Here is a 21153-nt window from a genome sequence, read left to right on the forward strand (position 1 = left end):
TCATATTCTAAATAAATTGCACTATATAGAAAAATGATTTGCACTATTAGTGGAATTAGCAACAACTGTATTCCATAAGCTCATAAATTAGTTAGATTTAGCTTCCTTGTCAGAATCAAAGCACTGAAACTCTGCCATATCTACCAATATTATCTTAATTACTTAATGCCAGTTATAGAAACTTATTGATCAATAATACCTATTGATTGGATGGCGATTAGGCATTTGAATTGTTTATATTCGGACCTTGAATGATAGGTAGATAAAAAAGACAATTTATTTTGATCTTCACTGTAACAAAAACACAAGAAAGAACACACAATACAAACACACAGGATGGATATTTAGAAAAGGTGCCAAAACTATAAATTAGGTTTAAACATGGAACCTAAAGCGCTCCACGGGCAATCTTATCTTGTGACATTCGGTATATGTGGAAAATGCAATGAAATATTCGGCAATTTTGACAGTATCAGTCTGTGTTTTCTATGCCATGTATTGAAACCTGATTTTAAATACTTTTTTGCTTGAGATTTCTGCAATCAGTTCCTTTAAAATTACTTTCATTTAAAGTGTTCTCCACAATTCTCTGCTCACAAAATTATCTGCAACCTTTTTCCATAAAACTCTGGAAGTATTTCCATATCCAGACACACAGATTACACTCCCATAATCTTTAATTTATAGTCCAAAAATTACTGGTATTATGCTCATAAACTTTTTTTTTTCAAATCTATTTTTAACATCGACCACGCTGCCATCACTACCGGCGTTTATGTAGATTTGACATTTGGTAGGTCATGCTTATATTAATCTCAAAAATGTGGTTAACCCTCTACTATCCACTTCATTCCATTTTTGATTTGGCACTGTAAGATAAACGGACCATAATTTTAAATTTTTTGATTTATTAATTAGAGACTTAATATTTATGAAAACTTGAAACAATCATTATGATTATACATAGTTATATTTTTACTCTGGTATGACTTTAACTAATAATGGAATGAAGAGAAGAATGGATGGATAGGCTCAAAGTATAAATAAACCATTACTATAATCAAACTATTACAGCTTTGCACCATTGGCTTATCAGCCAAGCACATGGACTAAATGTCTGAATTTGCAGTTCCGCTTGTACTGAGCAGAATTACTATCAACAATGCTACATCGGTAGGGTGAAATTAACCTGTGACGGTCTGAACCCAGATCATGTTCCCTATTAGTGGGTGAACAATCCAACGCTTGGTGAATTCTACTCCACAACGATAGGTATATTTCTAGTTGGAGTTTGGTTTTAGCAGATTCAATATTCTTTGCTTGGTGAACAGAGGGTTAATTTTCCATTATTTGAACATTTCACTGTGACAAGGCAAATTCTTTTCAAATTGAATCTTAATCTAGTGTTCCCCTTGCAAAATAAACAAAAGTGTTCCCAAAGACTAGTAGTGGCATAATGTTCAATAATAATGTCGAATAGATAATTATTTATCATAAGTTTCATGGAAAATATTTATGAATAAATAATGTTAGTGTGGATAAAATGTTGGAAATCTATTCTTTACGGGAAACAGCTTGAACTTTTTGGTGGCTGCTTCAAAATTGTTTTGATCTTTCAAGGCAATTATGCTAATTACTAATTGGAATAGGCCTTTACTAGGTTTCAATCCTACTAGCATTTAATTCTTTTGCATTCGTTTGTCTGTTTTTAGTATTAAACGAATATAATAAAATTACTGATAAAAACATGTTTTACTCAAAACTAGATATTGTTATCGATTAACGAAGGGGCCACACATCTTTATAGTCTCTACAAAGGGCCCACAGATCATGAAATAAAAACACCATACTAGGTTTTCCAATCTTAATCTCATTCTCAATCTCTTTTTTACATTGTGTATGTTCAATATGGCTGAAAAATGAACTACCGATTAGGCGATTACCAATTTAATGTTTTCTTTTTCATTTCACTTTAATCTCATCTTCATACACAGATAGACAGGTGGTTAAATAAACACTTCTTAACATTGAGGCCAATCTGGTCTAATAAAGTCCATGAGGTATTCTGGTTTCTCAAGATTGTTTTGATGGTTACACAGTTGTCTGCCTGCCTACTTCAGACTTATATTAATAATTACCTATAGTGCTTTAACTCACACAACAGACTGTGTATTTAAAACACAAAAAGTTGTTTGAAAGGATGCCTGATATCAAATTTATAATTTTCTGTAAGCAAAAACTTACTACCATTATTAATTTTAATAACTTTTTGAAGGTTCCGATATGTGTGAGAATTTGCTTCCAAATTAGAACTTCCTTCATGTCTTAGTGTCCATATCCACGCTATTCTGTTTTATATTGACTAAACAGACCCACAACTTTTATAGTTGAACTCAATTATCTAACGATCGTTTTTCTAACTGTGTCCCACAAAACACTGCTGTTCCGAGAGCTTTTTTGGAGCGTTCGCAGAACAGTGATCAAAATTGGGACTAAATTGTTTCCATGGCATGATGGCATGTCAATCGTACTTTGGCGACCAACAAGTGAACAAGCCTCGTGCCAGTCTAGAAAGCATGGAGTTTTGTTAATCGTTGAATATCGTTAACCGTTGTCGTTGTTTCTTGATTGTCAATTGTCAAGACCATAAGCTGAGTTTCTGCAAACCACCAATCAATATTAGATTCTAATTTCTTGGTGTTTGGTGAGGCTAGATGAAAAGCATATGTGGGTCGTCCGGGGCAAAACGGTTTGAGAAACACTGATATAACCTTATCAACTCTAATGTATCTAAACTTAACATGGAGAAACTATGGCCCGCTAGCCCAATTGAGCCATTGGTTAATTCAATCTGACTCACCTGCTGCTGTCACAACCAAAATAAAACCAAATTTTAATATTTCAGCTAAAATTAGCTCAAGGAATTTGTTAAAATTGCACTTAAATTTAGTTTCAGCATGAGGGAGGCTTATTGTTTTTCACTTTCGTTTTTGTAAATATTGTTCATAAAATGTATCTCTTTATGTCACTTACATGGCTCACTTACATGGCTCGCCAGTCAAGGTGAGCAAAATTTTGGATAAAAAAATTTTTGCCCATTTCTGATCTAACCTGTAACACCTCGAACCTACACGCCTTCCTGTTACATGCTCAGATAATTACTGTGCACCTCCATGCTCATATTGATTAATTGTGTGACAGGAAACAGGGAGATAGGTTTAGTATTACAGTTATTTCCTCATGTATACTGGTAATAAAACCAGTGCAAAAAGCAGTCACAATTTACGGATGTTCAATATTACTCCTGTGTTTCCCTAATAGTGTTGACTTGCTGTATGAAACTTTTATGCTTGAGAATATAGTGGTTAAAGCAAAGTGAAGCATTGATCTGATATTATTAGGATAAACAAGCTTTAAAATTACAATCAACGGCGCTCCGGAAGTATGTGTACTAATATGGAGGTAACTAATTTTGTTGACCTACTTTACATCAAGTTGTATAAAGGGACTGAAACCTATGGCCCCCTGGCGTATATGGTATACTCACTTGATAGTTCCCGAACTCATAATAGAATCAAAATAAGGAAAATCGGAATAAAACTAGGGCCCAATCCTAGCCTGATACACATGCCATATTTGCCGGTGAATAAGTCTATCCGTCAAATAAGACGAAGCCTATTTTTAGCACTGAAAAATAGGGTTTTTCCATATACCCCTCCAATAAGACGGGCTGAAAAATGCTTCTCTGTTGGTCAGTTGAGCACTATTGCATATCAATATTTTTATATTGTTAGAACTTCTTTTTGAAGTATTGATATCAGCGTCAAATTGATTTATTTAAATTTTTTTAGCTCTTGTCATTTTAATAATTGCCTAAAACTTTCCTCAGAAAAGATCCTGCATTACTTCTAAGTGAATGCATGACACCTTGCTTACAGCAGATTAACTTCGAATATACGAATGAGCGCAATCGAACAGCCTGGCTATATAACAACACCCAGCATAAATAATGCATAACACACGTAACAACATGTTTACATTGTAGCATGACACGCCGAGTTGTTAACTTAATCACCAATTAAATATTCATAAGAAATGCTGAATGTCATAACTGGAGCGGGAGGACAGCATTAATGGGTACTGGTTGAGGAGGCGAGGGGGCGTTTTTTTATAGTGACACCAATAACACCATATAAAAATATGGCCTGTGGGTAAAACATGATCTGCGTAATCATGTGATGTTCTTGTTCCTTGTAATTTTTATTTCTATTCCAATACTTTCGGGGAATTGATTTCTGGGGCCTCTTAACCGGGCTTAAAACTCAAAAATTTATATTTCTTCTATTGTAATTATGATGCCTGCTTTAGAGTGTCCTGTCTTGGTAGAATCTTACCTTAGGGGTCGGTCGACCTTGTTGACCTTGGAAGTCTTGCCCGTCCCCTTCCGTATACATTTTTATGCTTATTGTTATTTGCTCATGCTTATTGTATTATGTACTTGTATCGGAAATAAATCATTATCTATCTATCTGTGGAGCGAATTCATCCTGGATTAGATAATTCAATCTGACTCGCTTGATGCGGCCACTGTCAAACTAAAACCAAATTTCAACAGTTCAAGTAATTTGTTGAGATTGCTATAATATTTAGTTTTGGCACGAGGCTTATTGTTTTCCACTGCTTTTGTAAGACTTTAAATATTGTGTATGAAATATTCATAAGAAATGCTGAATGTCATAACTGGAGCGGGAGGACAGCATTAATGGGTACTGGTTGAGGAGGCGAGGGGGCGTTTTTTTATAGTGACACCAATAACACCATATAAAAATATGGCCTGTGGGTAAAACATGATCTGCGTAATCATGTGATGTTCTTGTTCCTTGTAATTTTTATTTCTATTCCAATACTTTCGGGGAATTGATTTCTGGGGCCTCTTAACCGGGCTTAAAACTCAAAAATTTATATTTCTTCTATTGTAATTATGATGCCTGCTTTAGAGTGTCCTGTCTTGGTAGAATCTTACCTTAGGGGTCGGTCGACCTTGTTGACCTTGGAAGTCTTGCCCGTCCCCTTCCGTATACATTTTTATGCTTATTGTTATTTGCTCATGCTTATTGTATTATGTACTTGTATCGGAAATAAATCATTATCTATCTATCTGTGGAGCGAATTCATCCTGGATTAGATAATTCAATCTGACTCGCTTGATGCGGCCACTGTCAAACTAAAACCAAATTTCAACAGTTCAAGTAATTTGTTGAGATTGCTATAATATTTAGTTTTGGCACGAGGCTTATTGTTTTCCACTGCTTTTGTAAGACTTTAAATATTGTGTATGAAATATAACTTTTCACGCCACACTTACATGGCCCGCCAGTCTAGGTGGGCATAATTTTTGGCCCCTGATCCAAAAACCTTGCCCACCCCTGCTGTATACTCAATTGATAAGAAATTTTCATGGCAATTTCCAAAATTCTATTACAGATACTTCAAGGTTGATGTTGAAGCAAGTGATGCAGGAAACCACCAAGCTAGAACATCAGTTTACATCTACATTCTGCAAACTACTGACAGAATAACTTTTGTTGTAAACAGCCCTCTAAGTGCTGTCAAGTTTCGCAAGAATGAGTTTGTTGCAGTTTTAGGTGAGATTTGAAAATGTTTACTTTGTAATTCTGGTACAATTTTACAATGTGGAAAAGTAAGGCAGTTTCCCACGTGATCCAGGAGGATTATACCTTATAAAATTATGTTGTGTATTTGACTGAACCTCTACGCTACGTTTTGGATGCAAGTACATTTATATCCAAGTTATGTATTAAATCGTGGGGTCACGCTGATAAATCAATTTGGGAGTAGGTTTAGGCTGTTGATGGTTGCTGATTTCTTCCATCACATCTTCCCAGTTTTTCTATTGGCCTTCGCTGCTACCTTGGTTTCTTTCACATTCCGCACTTTTTGGTAGTTTTCTTGATGACTCCAACAGCAACAGTCAGTCGCATGTTGCGGACGTAGGGGGGGATGTAGGGAAATCCGCTGTTTTCAGCTGTTTTGTCGAAGCAACATTCTTTTAATAGAAATATTTGTTGTTTTCAGGAAACATTACATCATCACGAGTCATAGTTGATGACATAGAATATCATCTCATGCCTAACGGCCGCCGTGACTACCAGAGGAGTGATGTCACAATACGAGCATTTGATCAACAGACCATGAAGCCTATGACATCATCCGAACTTCAAGAAAAATTAGAGAAAAGTAAAAATAAATTGGAAAAGCTGTTTGGGAACTGCGCTGTGATACAGGTAAAATAATTGCTGTGTTTGGTGTTATAGTAGAAATTTCTCTGTTTATTCAGAATGCACATAAAGGACACAGTTTCTTGACCTGTTGCCAATCCATATTGGGTATGAAAATAGTCGACTAGGTATTGTGGAGAAAGGCGCAACCAACTAGCTATTAACTGAACCCTACACCCTGCATATTAGTTTCACAGGTTTTGGGGGAAACTATGATATTAAATATTTTGACTTAAATACCTCCTTATCTGGAATAGATTGGCTTTGACTTCGTTTTTTTCAATTTACATATTCATCTTGAGAGGAGAGGAAATCTGATAAGATGGGTTATTCGTATGAGGAACCACGCCTCTCGTCTGGTTACCAGTTCATATCGAGCATGGACTTGATGGTGGAGGAAGCCGTAACCGACCATCAATTACGTGTGATTCACCCTACGACAGCGAGTCCAACGCGAGTTCTGTTACAGCCAACAATCATCTTGCACATAAATATTCTCGCATGGGATTCGAACCTGCAAACCCACGCAGGGTAATCAGTCAGAGGTGCGATAGCGAGCGTGTTCATAATTCTTATCATGATGTGTCGCACCGCCATAGTGTTGTTTTGTGATAATTAAGTGTGAGGCAATGGTCTACTAACTCTACTAACCATAGTGACAAGGACTAGTAGCAATGATGCTTCAGTCTCACTAGAGACTAGAGAATTAAAGGCAAGGTACAGAGAAGAGTAGAGACTACCGGTAAATCTACATAATTTAACCTGACCTGCATTTTCTTACAGAATGAGACTATGATGAATGATTATGACCTCACAAACCTGCGCATTGTTGTCATAGTGATGTTATTCTTCCTACTTTTGATCATTCTTTTGTTTTCTGGTCTCTACTGCCACACGCAAAGAAGGTAACAAATATTGTATTGTTATTCAATGTGGGGATGAAACAAATAGTTTTTGAGTTACGTTTGGCAAATATTTGTTGTGTCAGCTGCTGAATTTCAATTGCAAAAATGGAATCGCTGGCTAAGTGACATGAAAGGTTTTTATGACAGCTTCTAATTCGGTTGGAAGTATCCTATGGCACTATCTTAGTTTACACTGTTTCTTGCACATCAAAAATTAATATTTGAATCTGATTAAGGGCAGCAAAACTGCAACCATGCATTTATTACTCATTTGAAAGTCTGACTGATGACTTTGGTTCAGTAAATTCTCTGCCTCTTGGACAATAAGTAGGCCAGTAGTGTATCAAGCTCTTACTTCCATGTTCAGTTCAGTTGCTGATTTCAGCTTGTTTGTACTTTGTTCAATGGGAATCAAAGCTGTTGTGCTTCCGGCTTGTTCTTGGCTAATTATAAACACCTGCGTTGCATCACCCTATCTACTAACAACATTAATCTAGCTTTAAGTTTGTTTGAGTCTTGTTTTGAGTGAAAGATCCAGCCCTAGCCATTATCCCAAAGTTTTACATTTATTCTAACTCTGAGCAAATCACTGGGTAGGATTTAGGAACAAGGACCAAGTTTGTATGCAGAAGTATAAAATTCATCTCATCAAACTTTTTACTTTATAATCCCTTGCCATCTAATAATTTTTTTTGTACCCGTAGTGTGTGTACCAGGTTAGGGTTGGGCCATAATTTTATTTCAATTTTTCCTATTTTAGTTCTATTATGAGTCGGGAACTGTCTGTGATAGCCAAGTGAATATACCCCTGGCCCAAAGATTTCAGTCCTTTTACACAACTTGATGTGAAATAGGCGAAAAAAATTAGTTACCTCCATATTGGTACACACACTTCTGGGTCGCCAATTTATCAACCTTTTCCTATCAATAGTCGTTAGTCGTGACTCTAATCTCGCCGTCTTTCTCAGGCACAGGCGTGAGCTTGAAGCATTTGCATCCGGTACGTTAGGCCGACATAAGATGAAGATTGCGTCCCACGACTTACTGATGCAGTCGGGAAGCAAAGTCTATTCAGATATGGGAACTTGTTCCAGTGGGGGATGGAAAGATGAATTCTATAGGTAGATATGAGTCTGGATCTGCATTTCCCAACTCTGAGGAAGGAATCTGTAATAAAATGAATAAATGACTGGTTCCTATTGCAATTATCCAGTCATCTCAAATATATAAGTTTATTTCAATTTTGTACAACAATAATTATTGTAAAGTTATCTGAGTTAGTCAGAATTTGTACAGATGAAACATTGCAGCCTAGGTGTGCAATCGTGAGGCACAATGTATGGCCTATGGAACCTCACATTGCCCTAAACAGACTCCCCACCCTATTATTTTAAAGTTTCATCGTTTGTTTTTATATCAGAACTATCGAATATTTGACGTTGTTATGTCAACCTGGAATTAAATATTGTTCTGATCCAATACTGTCGTTTATTTATGGTTACAATATTCACCTACTAGAATATTTAGCTATAATTTAATTTTATTTCGAGAAAAAACAAAATTATTTCATTCAGAAAACTTGGACAAAAAATGGTGGAAGACGATGAAAGTTTATTAGAGGAAATGACTAAAGTAACGTGAGTAACCAATATTTTTCTGTATCTACAGAATAAATCTGCAAAAACACCATGATATGTATTTTTAAAAATTCCGAAATATACAAATTTACCCATATTTACAATTATATCCTGGGGAGTGGGAAATTAATTGGATGGCTTGATATTTTGACAAACCTCAATTTCCGGTAACCAGTCCAGGTGAAATAAAAATGTGGAAAATATGAACATGTTTATGATTGTGCCTTTCCACTCCTATTACTCATTGAAATTTATCAAAAAATGTGCATGTACTGTATATTCTCACATATAAATCGAGCCTCTAAAAATGGCCCTAAAGCTTTGAATTTTTGAAAATTCGAATATAGGCCGACTCTACAAATCAGCGATTAGAAAATAACCCTCTTAGTTTTCATTTTGAATTTTTAACTTGACTTATATGCGAGAATATACATATTATTATAGGACACATCCTTGTCATTATTTAACGCTGATAAAGTCAAAATCATGATTTCTATGATAGAAATTAAAGTCATGAGTTTAAAAAGTTTGAGTACCACAGCTCTAGATATCATAACTGTTATTTACAATTTGAACCTGCCTGTTTATCTTGTTTTAATTTGTGTTTTTTATTTTTTAGACCTGTACCGGTGACTCGTGGACTTTCCAGATCGTCAATCACTCCTCAAACCAAACCAAGAAGCCGGTCTGAGAATGACCAATTGGTGAGTTGAGGGGGGAAGTATATTTCAGTATAGAAGACTCATCTCTGAGTGAAGTTGCAGGCAATGCAATGCCAAGATCTCTTGAAACATTATAGAATTATGTTGGTGAAATATGTGTCTGTATAGACCAGACATGGGCAAAGTATGGCCCGCAGGCCAAATCCGGCCCATAGGGTAATTTAATCTGGCCCGCCTGATGCTGCCACAACTGAACTAAAATCAAATTTTGTTGTTCCAGCTAAAAATAGCTCAAGGAATTTGTTGCTATTGTGGTTAAATTTAGTTTTGGCACGAGTTGTATTGTTTTCCACCCTTGCTTTGTAAAACTGTAAATATTGTTCATAAAATGTAACTTCTTATGTCATACTTTTATGGCCCGCCAGTCTTAAGTGGGTGAGATTTGTGGCCTCTTGTTTGGAAACCTTGCCCATCGTGCCACAGCATGGTGGTTCATGTAACCGCTGGTCAGTTACAGCTTCCTCCGCCATCAAGTCTATGCTTTCAAAAACAAATAACTAACTTATCCCATACCCGACATGAAATTAAGCCATCTTATTGTCTTCCCTCCCCCCTGGGATATATATGTAAATCCTATCCTATCCTTTTGCAAATGATTATTCTTTACAGAATTAAAACCTGTAAACCCACTTATGATAATCAGGAGTCCAGTGACAAGCATGCTCAGCACCATGCGCCAAATGACATTTCAAAATAGGACTTTGCTATGACTTTAAGTTTACTCCATAACACAATTTCAGAGAGAGAAGGCTCTTCCACGTACAAGCACTGATGTTTGGATTCCGAAGCAGCAAGATCGACTCAGTCAGAAGTTTCCTGTCATATCATCAGAGGCATTGCAGCAGTTACTAAAGGATAGATCTAAAAAGAAGAAAGCTGAGAAAAAGGCAAAGAGAGAGAGCAGTCATGCAGTAAGTCAGCTAGCTATTCATTGCAGTTTTATGTATTTTATCGGAACACCTAGAGTAGTGGTTCTCAATCTTTTACCGGTCGCGTACCACTTTACTGTTTTTTACTATGGCCATCTTCTTTTTTGACGTGGAAAAAAATGTTTGTTTGATCTTATGGTGGACCCCGGGACTTCTCTCGCTCGATTACTAGTCCATTTTAAGCATGAATAGTAAATGAAATTGATGCTTCTGAGCTGTTGGTTTTTATTAATGATATAGTTATTCTCGGCTTGGAAACCTGGTAAAAAGAGCGGGAATGTGAATCATTGTTGAATAAAGTGTTTTCACACCTGCACGCTGAGCGAAGAATGATACAATCGGTTGCTGATATTGGAAGGACTGACATCTTTCCAGTTCGACATTTTGTATCCAATTTATTACATCATGAGTGAGGTGGTGAGAATGGGGTCTGAACTCCTTTACCCACTGTCCTAACTTCTTGGCCATCACACATATCACACCAAGTCTGTTGGGAATTTATTTTCTTTTCATATATCAAGTTCCCACTTTCCATACCATTGGTCAGAACATACACTTCAACAGTTTGTTTTTATTCCCCAGGATTCTCAAATCTCCTGTGAAACAACATCTTCATCACTAAAGCATCACCATGAGGAGGAGGAGGACCGAAGAGAATCTCTCCGATACGAGGAACGATACAGACGAGGGAATAGCCGAGATGAAACTTTACTCAAAAGTGATGAAGCTCAATTAAATGAAAATAAGAAAGCAAAGAAAGGTTTGTATTGTTGTGTAGTACCAGTAAATGATAAACTGCATATACTTTTATTTCTTGTACTGCTTAGGTTTACCAAGTAAAGTGAAAATTTTTTTAAGAGGGATGAGATCCCACATTGAAGTATTTGGTTGTATCATGAGGTAATATTAAATATATCATCAATTCAATTTTATCAAATTTCAATTTGCTTGTTCGATACATCACGAGTTCCTGAATCTTTATACTATGAAGATAATATTGTTAACGTCCAGCACTCAGGGAAAAGCAGGCATATTTTGGAAAAAATTTTAATCAAAAAAGATGTTTCTAACAGAAAACTGTTTATATCTATAGAACGACATACTGAGAGAATACGGCATGGGCGGGAATCGCCCGAACTCAATCTACACTCAGGCGGGAACAGTGAGGATATTGTGAGGAAACACTCAACAATATCGTTACATGCCTCTGATGACATCACACCAACCAATATGACATCATCATCAGATTCTCATATGACATCCTCAATGACAAGTGTAAAAGAAATATCTGATGTGTAAACAATTAAGACATCAAATCTAGAAGAAAACATTTTGTAAATCTCTTTATCAACTTTCTTTTCCTCCTAACATGAATATGAGAACCCCTATCTCTATTCTAAAATATTTCTTCTCAGTTACTGGGGTTTGGGCCATAAATTTCTGTAAATTGTAGAGTAATCGTTCCATGACCAATTTAAAAAATGTTTATTGACACACTTTCGCACTGCCACTGTGATAAAGTCTCAGTAAGCACTTAGCTACTTTTCAAGTGAGAAACAAAATCCTATTGATCCCAACCTGATACACTCTGTTTAGGGAGTTAATCTTGGGGTTGAAATCATGATTATTTACCTGGAATGCGAATATAAGTTATTTAACATGTGAACATACCGGTAAGTTAGTCGGTGGGAATAGAGGTTAAATCTGCGATCTTCAACTGCGATTGTTTTTCGACCAGAGTTTTAGGTTCAAAACAGTAATTGGGGCTCTGAATTGTGAGTTCTGTAGGTGGAATTTCCTTTTTGTCGATTTTGTCAATACCTATTCATGTGAATGAGTATGTCCTATTCAACAACTATTAAGAAAGAAAACAGAAGTCATCTTCTTCCAATTCAAACAGCCAATCAAAAGTTACATTGAGTGCTTTTAATATTTTTTTCTGCTCCGTTGATGTTAATCATATTTCAATTAGCAACGTGGAGCCTCAATTTGTGAAAAAATGAAATTGCAGAAGGGTCATTCCTTTCATTTTATTTTCTGTAATAATTTTTTATTGTCACTTTTGGAGTGTCACAAACCGAAATATTCCACTTTCATAAATTTATGGGCGTTTTGGAATAATTGTTAGTAGAGAGCGGCCTGTGCTGCTATAGCTACTAGGCCATTGCTATGTTAAACTGGCTGCGTTTTTCTGTTTGTGTATATTTGTGTAAAATTATGTTGTTTTTCACTAAAATTAAATTTCATTATGACATCATTTCACTCTAATTATTTCTTCACAATAATATATATTTGTCACTGCACTGCCTGTTTTTCTTCTTTTATTTACTTTTTTGTTTTCACTTTTCAAAATTAAATAAATTTGATTCAACTTAATTTACCTGTCTGAAATTAAAATAGTTTGCTTGGTAATAATAGTTTCAGATGGGATTAGCGTTGTATTTGTGATTTCCGCATCTTTGCTTGGCAAGAGTCAGCATTGGCCAAGCATGTTGCATGGAGGACTTAATAAGTTCATAAACTTGTTTCTCTGACAGACTTTTAGGTTGCCCCACTTATTTTTACTGGAAATCTTTGCAGCAAGCCGTTGAACCGTTCGATTTTTTTTTTTCAGGAAGTTTTCAGGATTATACTCACATCATATTTTTGTTTTCAAATTATGCAAAGCTGACCAGGCGAGTGAAAGTCTCAATGAGGACGCACGGCTGCTAAATTGTACTTTTTCAAGATTGCCAAAATTGTTGGTCTATTTGGGCTCGAGTTTCATTTAATTACCATTTAAAAGGCTCCCAAAGTATCAAGTTTTTCTGTCAAAATTGAGTTCTTGCCTCGTTTCTTTATCTAATCATTATAAGTTTATGACGGACCAAATTAATTATACAAGAATGAATTCCCTTCCCAGTTGGTAGCGTAGCAAATCCGACTATGAATTTCAGTTTTCCAAAACCGTCTAGAGCAGTGGTTCTTAAACTGGGTTCGATCTGGGGTTCGGTGGAGCTGTTCCAGGGGTTCGACGAAGGTGCTCTGAAACAGTTGCATATTATGAGACTTTTTTATCACCCTGCATACCAATTATGCAAAAATAACTATAGTTCATGATGACTAATTACTAATGACTTGAACAATTGAATGGAACAATTAATTGGTGTTACCCTTATTCATATTCTACCGTACTAATAAAATTTAATTCAATTTTACGGATAAATCGAAGATAGGCAGTAATTGTACATGAATGAATGCAAAATCATAACGTGTTTGAATTTCACTAGGTGATAAATTTGCGACAAGGAATAGTTTATCGCAGAGCTTTACCCGAAATTATTATGATCCATTCAGGACAACCTCGATATGGCGCCGAATTAATCCTATCTCTATTTCTGTAAAATAAAACAATTGGCAAACGATTTTATTCGCATTTCAGCGCAGTTTAAAGTTTGAGAACAAATTGCTTGAACTACCAACGTTTATGGGGTATTTCGGATTTTCAAAGGTATTTTTTATCAGTTTTCGCCTGTTCACCCGCATAACTTATACAACAAAAACCATCTGCTCATTCTGCCGCCAACGTCATTGTGACAAAACAATGGTTATTCCCACATGGTTATTGATATCTAAGGTTTCATCACAATGTTCATATTCTATAACCTTGCAAGAATTAGCTTCCGCTTTATGACGTTACGGTTTGGCTTCTAATTTCAACCGTTCAGTACAATGGGGTTCGGCGGGAGCTTGCAGAATAGCGCAGGTGTTCGGCAGGCTCACAAAGATTGAGAACCACTGGTCTAGAGTAATCTTTAGTATGAGTTGAGGGCTAAACAGAAACTAAAAGTCTATTCGATATCTACACATCTGATACTGAATCGTGACCAGGCGAGTGAAATTGTAAAAAAACAAATAGTATCGAAGCAAGGAATGGCACACTCTATCCATCATAAAGAAAAGATATTCATCTCTGGGAAACGTGAAGACGGCAACTGAAATACTAAACACCACTGTGAAGTGAAGTGACCTGAGATTTTAAATACTCACAAAACTGTCTTAATCTTGCCCGTCAAAAATTTCGTCCAAGGCTTCGTTGTAAAGAGTTGGTGCATTCTATTTTTCACTGCGTTAATACACCCTCATTCTAAACAAGGTTTCTCATAAGCATGTATTGATATGTTAACTGCTTGTCTGAGAAAGTCTGATGAAACCTCACAGGAATACATTTTTGTTAGTGCAGGACTGCATAGCATACTGGTATGTGAGACGCTATATTTCTTAGAACCTTAAATTTTCAATTCGTCATTGCCTTACCATGGTGAAGTCTTGGGCAATGAAATTTGAACCTGACATCTCCCCAACGTGCCAGGTCAATGGTTCCTAAAAGTGATTGACTGCGAGCTAAAATTAGAAGCTGAAGGATATCCGTGGGCCAGGAGAGGGGGGAGCGCCTGCGAGAGACCGGTGCGTATAATAAAGATACTGAACTGAGTTGTTACTTACGAATATAACATGCCTAATTAAACTGTGATAATGACATAACGATTGGCGGAATCTAGAACACAAAATAGTAAAAAAAAGATTGTTAAACTATTTCCTTCAAGTTCGGCAGGCCATATTAAATCGATACATGAGCCATACATGGTCCGCGGTTTGGGAACCGCAGATCTAGTTGTTCACTCCCCAACTCCCCTCCCTAGCCAAATGCATCCACTAACAATTTAGTCATGGTCCACAGTTTACTTCACAGTATCACAATTAAATAAACAGTAACATTTACAGAAATTTTGCAGTAATTCGCAAGCAAAATAGGTTTTAAGAATGATCCAAAGATAAAATAGGAACTTGATGCGTCAATAGAACACGCCTCCAAATTGAATTGCTCGCAACAAGCCGGCTAATTTAAGCCTTTAGAAGACATTATCGAACAATCGAAAGCCTTCGAAATTGCTGTAAGAAACAAATCAAAACTTCAGAAAACTGCAGAAGGATAGCTGATATCTGGAGGCGTGTAAAATATTGAAGTTAGTAGAGCGATTTAAAAAAAAAAACTTCAGACATAATGAAAGTGTAGGTATAAGTGACCACTAAACTGCCGTGAGATATTATTACAGAATTTTGGAGGTGTTTTACGCTCTCATTTAGGCACAATGAGACTGACCAACCTGCCAAGTCACGACGGTAACTGGAATGACAAAAACTGCTGAAACTATATTGAAATATTGTGGGAATAAACTAATTCTAGAGGTTGTTATACATGAGAATTAATAAATTGAAGGTCACGGATGAGTGAAATATTTGTATTATTATTATTTAAATCGAACTAAGCAACAAACCCAGCCCTATAACACAGAGGTGAGCAAGGTTTTTGAACCAGGAGTCAAACATTTTGCTCACCTAGACTGGCGGGTCATGTAAGCGAGAAGTAAAAGGTTACATTTTATGAACAATATTTTCAGTGTTACAAAAGCAAAATGTGAAGCTAAAACATCAAAATTTGATTTCAGTTTGGTTGTGGAAGCAGCAGATGGGCCAGATTAAATGACCCAATGGGCCGAATTTGGCCTGCGGGCCGTAGTTTGCCCATTTCTGCTATAACGTGCTGCCCTGGGTGACTGCCTCTTTGGCCCCCAACTAGACATGCCACGACATGACTTATTTCTGAGCAAAGTTATGGAAGAATGCCAAAAGCTGCTGGACCCAGCTGTTCATTACATGAGGGCAAAGATAGGGCAACCACCAAAATAAAATTACAGAACATGAACACAGATCCACTAGCGCAAAGCTATGAGAAAAGAGTGAAAGTTGGTCTCGCACAACCTCCACTGATAGTCGGGAGACTCTTTTTCATTTGGCCATCGCATGGTAAAAAGCAAATTTTCAGAAAATTTGTTCTAATGATCCATAAATTCAAAAACTATGAACACTGAATAAAGCAGCAATTCCCAGCTGAGGGTGGGTGGCTTCCTAATGGGGCCAACAAAGCTAGGTTTTCAAGAAAACTACTCATTCTTCCTGGTTTCATTACTTGATAAGGTTATTCCACACATAGTCTTCACTTTGCTGAGCTTAAATTGTTAGAACATAATGGGATTCGGAATCTACCAATCAAAACCACATTATAAATGATAAACATGGGGACATAAGTGATAAAAGTCACAAGTCATAAAAGGTTGGGACCACCGGATTAAGCACCATTCCGCTAAGAGACAATATTCTGAAGGTAACGGTGTAGAACAAAAGAAAAGGTAATTTCCATCAATGTGAACTGTAACTCGTTTAAAGCCTTATGCAGAGCGACCATTTTATATGCCATGCAGAAAGCTCTTAAACAGGAATGATATTCAGGATAAGAGCTGACTTGCTGGTAGCCTCATGCAGAGTGGGCAGCAAATAGGCTTTGCAGAAACATAAAACCATAATAGGAATGGAAGGCAACAATAAAACAGTAACAGTAGAATAACAGTTAAATATATGAAACTTATAGGAAGCAAATAGGGATGCCCAATTGTGATGCACTGGGGCTTGGGGTTGCAGACGACCACTAAGGGACAGAAAAGGGTACTGCCGTAATATGTGTATCAGGTTAGGCCATCAATTAATTCTGGTTTTTCTTATTTTAGTTCAATCACGAGTTCGGGGGCTGTCTGTGTTAGCCAAGTGTATATCCCCCTGCTTATAGGTTTCCATCCTTTTACACAACTTGATGTATAGTAGGCAAACAAAACTAGTTACCTCCATATTGGTACACACACTTCTGGGAGTGCTCAGAAAAGTCAGTCAATGATCCAAAATCTCGAAGTTGATGAAAAATTTTGATTTATGTTTTCAAGATTCTTGTTTCTGTAGGACAAACTACTTTACTCTGCTTTTGCATTGATTGATCCGTATCGCAAGGAATCTGTATTAATAACAAGTATGACTATTCCTAAGTCTTGCGCACATCACAAATGTATTTCTGTGACTTTTCGATGAATTTTACATCAATTAGAAGAGTCATCTTCACTCTTGCTACAGCATTCTTGCATCATAAGTATACGGATCTACCAAAGCAAAAGCATAGAAGAGGAGTGTTAGTCTGCCTGACCTAACTCACAGTTGATTAAGATTTTGAATGCCAGTACCTAACTAACATTACAAAAATACGGGGGATTTGTTATGAAGTCAGTTCTCAATATAACTTAACCAGGTATATTGTTTTTAAATCAGTAATTGTTTCAAGTAATTTTACTTAATTTAATAAATCTGTGAGGGCCAAAACAATATACAGTATCGATAAATTTCCTTCGCAATTTTAAAAAATTTTCAGACTCAATGGAAACCCTATACATTGATTTACTATGCAGTCAGTGGATTACTATTAATATTATACTTCTGCTATAGCATGTTTGTATTATGCACAAAGTCATTCCTCACACAATGCAAGTAAGTATTGTTGCAGCAAGACTCTTAAATCATGCTTGACAAGAACTTTGTTCAGAATAAAGATGAGAAAAGGCTGCAGAATAAAGTCGAGCAAAACGATACGTTGGACATCCCTAAATTGAATAATAGAAAAGATCAGCACCTGATTACGGTGGCAAAAATATTTCATAAGAAAATAGAAGAAACGATTTCACAGAAAATTATTTTTCAAAATGTTAGCACCAACAAGAAAAATATATGAATACTTTAAGAAGTTAAGAAATTAAAAGTAAACAAAGCACGACATTCAAATACAGCAGTTTACAGCGAGTGGTGGCAATCAGTCTATAACATGCAAAACAGCATATTGCTCTGTCATCTATTTCAAGTGGCACACTGGTAGAGGAAGATCGGGCCCAAAATTTCAGCTCGGCCCGACAGGGGCCCGTGGGTATTAAACTCGACCCGAGCCCAATTAATTAACTGGATTTGCAGGCATGAGCCCGAAGCAAACTCCGAATTTCGTATTTCATTTAGAAGTTCATTGAATTGTCATTGCAAGAGTTTAGTACAGTATGAGTCGTGTTGATGAGGCAACTTTTGTTTTTTTGCAGACCACCGTCTCTTGTGGCCAAAACATGGCCGAAACGCCTCATTTGAAAAAAAAGTCAGCGATAAAGAAGCCTGACCTGACCCGAACGTAATGATTGACATTTCAGGCACGACCCCGCCCGAATTTCGGGTCGGGTTGGGCTCGGACTGGGGCTTCAGGTCTTAGCTCAACACACTGGTAGGAATAAAAAAATTCAGTTAAACACATTTGCCAACTTTAACGTTGGCTTTTTACCAGTTCAAACTACCAGGGGGTTACGTAACTCTTTTTTTCATTGATTTTCAAATTTTTCAAGCATATGGGGCATTTACTTTCTATGATGCAAATACTTCAACCTGATCTAATAAAAATGAATGAAATTGGGTATGTTCATTTTATGCCAAGCAGATGAGAAGTCATTTTAATGAATGGATTGATATTTCGTGACATAAAAAAATTTTGCAAATCATGGTTTGATAAACAATCTCGATCAGGGTATCAACGATCTCTATCTCGCACGTTTCAGTAATTCAGCAGGTCATGTGACGCAGGAAGCCATAACACTTTGCTTTGTTCTCTGTCAACTACAGTGTGGATCTGCTTGGCTACAGTGTTGGAGGATCCGCCATGAATGTAAACTGTGAAGAAAATGTTCGTTAGTTATGATAGAAGTCTATTAGGTGCTCCTGAAGTAAGAATACCAATATGGAGGTACCTAATTTAGTTACATCAATTTGTGGTTCACTTGGCTAACTCTGACAGTCCCCAAGCTCGTAATAGAACTAAAATATGGAAAATCGGAATAAAATTATGATCTAACCCTAACCTGGTACACATACTCTGAAAGTACTGTTTTTTATACCAGGGGTTCTTAAATTTTTGGTGTTACGGAGTCCCATGATGAAGTTGACTATTATTTATAGAGCCCCACAATGAAGTCAAATCACATTGTTACTTACCGATAAATGTTCCTGAGTGAATTAAAATTATGGTATTCAATGACTCGGATGTATTAAAAGGTTTTTTGGCCAGTTACAAAGATTGGCCATGTCATTATTTAATGGGTTAATCGCGAAGCCCCTAGGTTTTTCCCACGGATCCCAATCCCGCAAAGAAACACTGATATAGAAGGGACTGATCTCTCTCACCTCAACCCATTCATTTAATACATCTGTGAGGGCCAAAACAATATTTGCTTGAGGCTTGTACAGTTCCTTGTGCAGAGGTAATGTGCGATTCTCTATTGCAAAGATAGTAGAAGTTCCTAGCTTGTTTAGAGCCTTGTTGAGAGTGAGAATACGAAAAAAGCACCAACTCACCAGTTCCGAGATACTTTGTGCTCAATTTCTTTCTGATAGAATTCGCTCGTTCGAATATTTCTTTACTTTGCTTCATCGAGATTTTCTCGCGGCCTGGGAAACGATCCTGACTCTCTCTGTAAAGATATCGGAAATGAGGGGAGAAGAAAGCTGATGAGACTTGATCTATTAATTCTTCCACGTAGGGGAGAGGACATACCATGTACGTAATTTTAATGTGTTTTTTCAATAAAACATTCTTTCGCTTTACTATCTGTTATTTGAAGATTATTGTTAGCTAGTTATTTTTGAGGTGGGCCGCGAGACTTCAAAAATTCCAAAATGGGTTGTGTCTCAGAAAGTTTGAGAACCAAAGGTCTAGAGCTTTGCTCAGAGCAATTATCTGAAGATGTTACTGATGAAGAACATTTCCTTATGTGCCAGAAGATGCTCGTTTGAAGCTTTGTTTAAAGCAGTGGTTCCCAAATAATAAAAAAAATTCCATGACGAACCCCTTGCAATTTTTTTAATGATTCCCGGTCTTGTGCACTAGAACAATACATCAAAAGATCATGACAAAAATGCATATCAATGCGCCACTTTGGGAACCGCTGGTCTGGAGTTGAGTTTGGAAATACTTCATAAAAAGTTCCTTACTTGATTTTCTTGGCGTTGTTGTATTCAATGAAGACAATAATCGGATAAATCTTGTGAGAATGAAGTCGGTCAACCGCGTCTTGGGATATCTCAAGCAGAACATGGCGGTGCTAGAAATGAAATTTACAAAATGAGATAGGTTGTGCTTTTTGAATACTTAGAAAACAATATGTGACTTTTTTTGTGATGGCACCGCCAGAAGCATAAATTATTGAAACATAGAATCTATTACTCAAACAGTTCGCTGAGTGTTCATACACAATAATGGACATGTTTTATCAATAACTCACTAAGGAAATATGAGTCATTTGTCAAAATCGCATTTTAAAAATATGGCCTCACAAAAAATTGTGGAATTCACCAAAACTTTTGACGGGAAAAAAACAAGATGGTGATGATATGGAATTTTCCTCAGAACCAGTTCAGATAATTTACTACTCAATTTGAAGTGCCCAGTTATTGTTGTATGTACAACCAATATATTCTTTATAAAATTGAAATGGTGAAGCGAGAGTTTTGACAACTCGAATAACCATTTTGATTCTTGTGTTGTAGTTAGCTGCACATTGTTTGTTCTAGAATTTCTTTTCAAACCTTCAATACATAGGCTTTTCAAAATTGGTCAATCAGACATTTCACATTTAGATCTCGTCATATTTTGCCATGTCCGCTTCAAAAGCTTATATGGAGAAAATGTATGAAAATTCTTTTCGAATACCATAACTATA

At 36.5% G+C, this 21153-nt stretch overlaps 2 protein-coding genes across 5 annotated transcripts in view; one reads left to right on the forward strand and one right to left on the reverse strand.

Moving 5' to 3' along the window:
• Nucleotides 1-12891, forward strand: part of LOC120348061 (cadherin-23-like) — a 92357-nt gene extending 79466 nt beyond the window's left edge. For both annotated transcript variants that reach the window (XM_039418171.2, XM_039418172.2), the window contains 9 exons: nucleotides 5485-5645; nucleotides 6097-6305; nucleotides 7083-7204; nucleotides 8173-8325; nucleotides 8779-8841; nucleotides 9461-9545; nucleotides 10304-10474; nucleotides 11075-11252; nucleotides 11586-12891. In XM_039418171.2, the coding sequence (XP_039274105.2) occupies nucleotides 5485-5645; nucleotides 6097-6305; nucleotides 7083-7204; nucleotides 8173-8325; nucleotides 8779-8841; nucleotides 9461-9545; nucleotides 10304-10474; nucleotides 11075-11252; nucleotides 11586-11791 (1348 nt within the window). In that variant the 3' untranslated portion in view covers nucleotides 11792-12891. The remainder of the gene's footprint in view (nucleotides 1-5484; nucleotides 5646-6096; nucleotides 6306-7082; nucleotides 7205-8172; nucleotides 8326-8778; nucleotides 8842-9460; nucleotides 9546-10303; nucleotides 10475-11074; nucleotides 11253-11585) is intronic.
• A 2303-nt stretch (nucleotides 12892-15194) lies between these two features.
• The window catches only part of LOC120346979 (uncharacterized), a 49535-nt gene continuing 43576 nt past the window's right edge, over nucleotides 15195-21153 (reverse strand). For all 3 annotated transcript variants that reach the window (XM_078118069.1, XM_078118070.1, XM_078118071.1), the window contains 3 exons: nucleotides 20426-20535; nucleotides 19790-19905; nucleotides 15195-19108 (listed from right to left, as the gene is read on the reverse strand). In XM_078118069.1, the coding sequence (XP_077974195.1) occupies nucleotides 18993-19108; nucleotides 19790-19905; nucleotides 20426-20535 (342 nt within the window). In that variant the 3' untranslated portion in view covers nucleotides 15195-18992. The remainder of the gene's footprint in view (nucleotides 19109-19789; nucleotides 19906-20425; nucleotides 20536-21153) is intronic.

This window comes from Styela clava, chromosome 11 (assembly GCF_964204865.1).
Source record: "Styela clava chromosome 11, kaStyClav1.hap1.2, whole genome shotgun sequence".
Lineage (NCBI taxonomy): Eukaryota > Metazoa > Chordata > Ascidiacea > Stolidobranchia > Styelidae > Styela > Styela clava.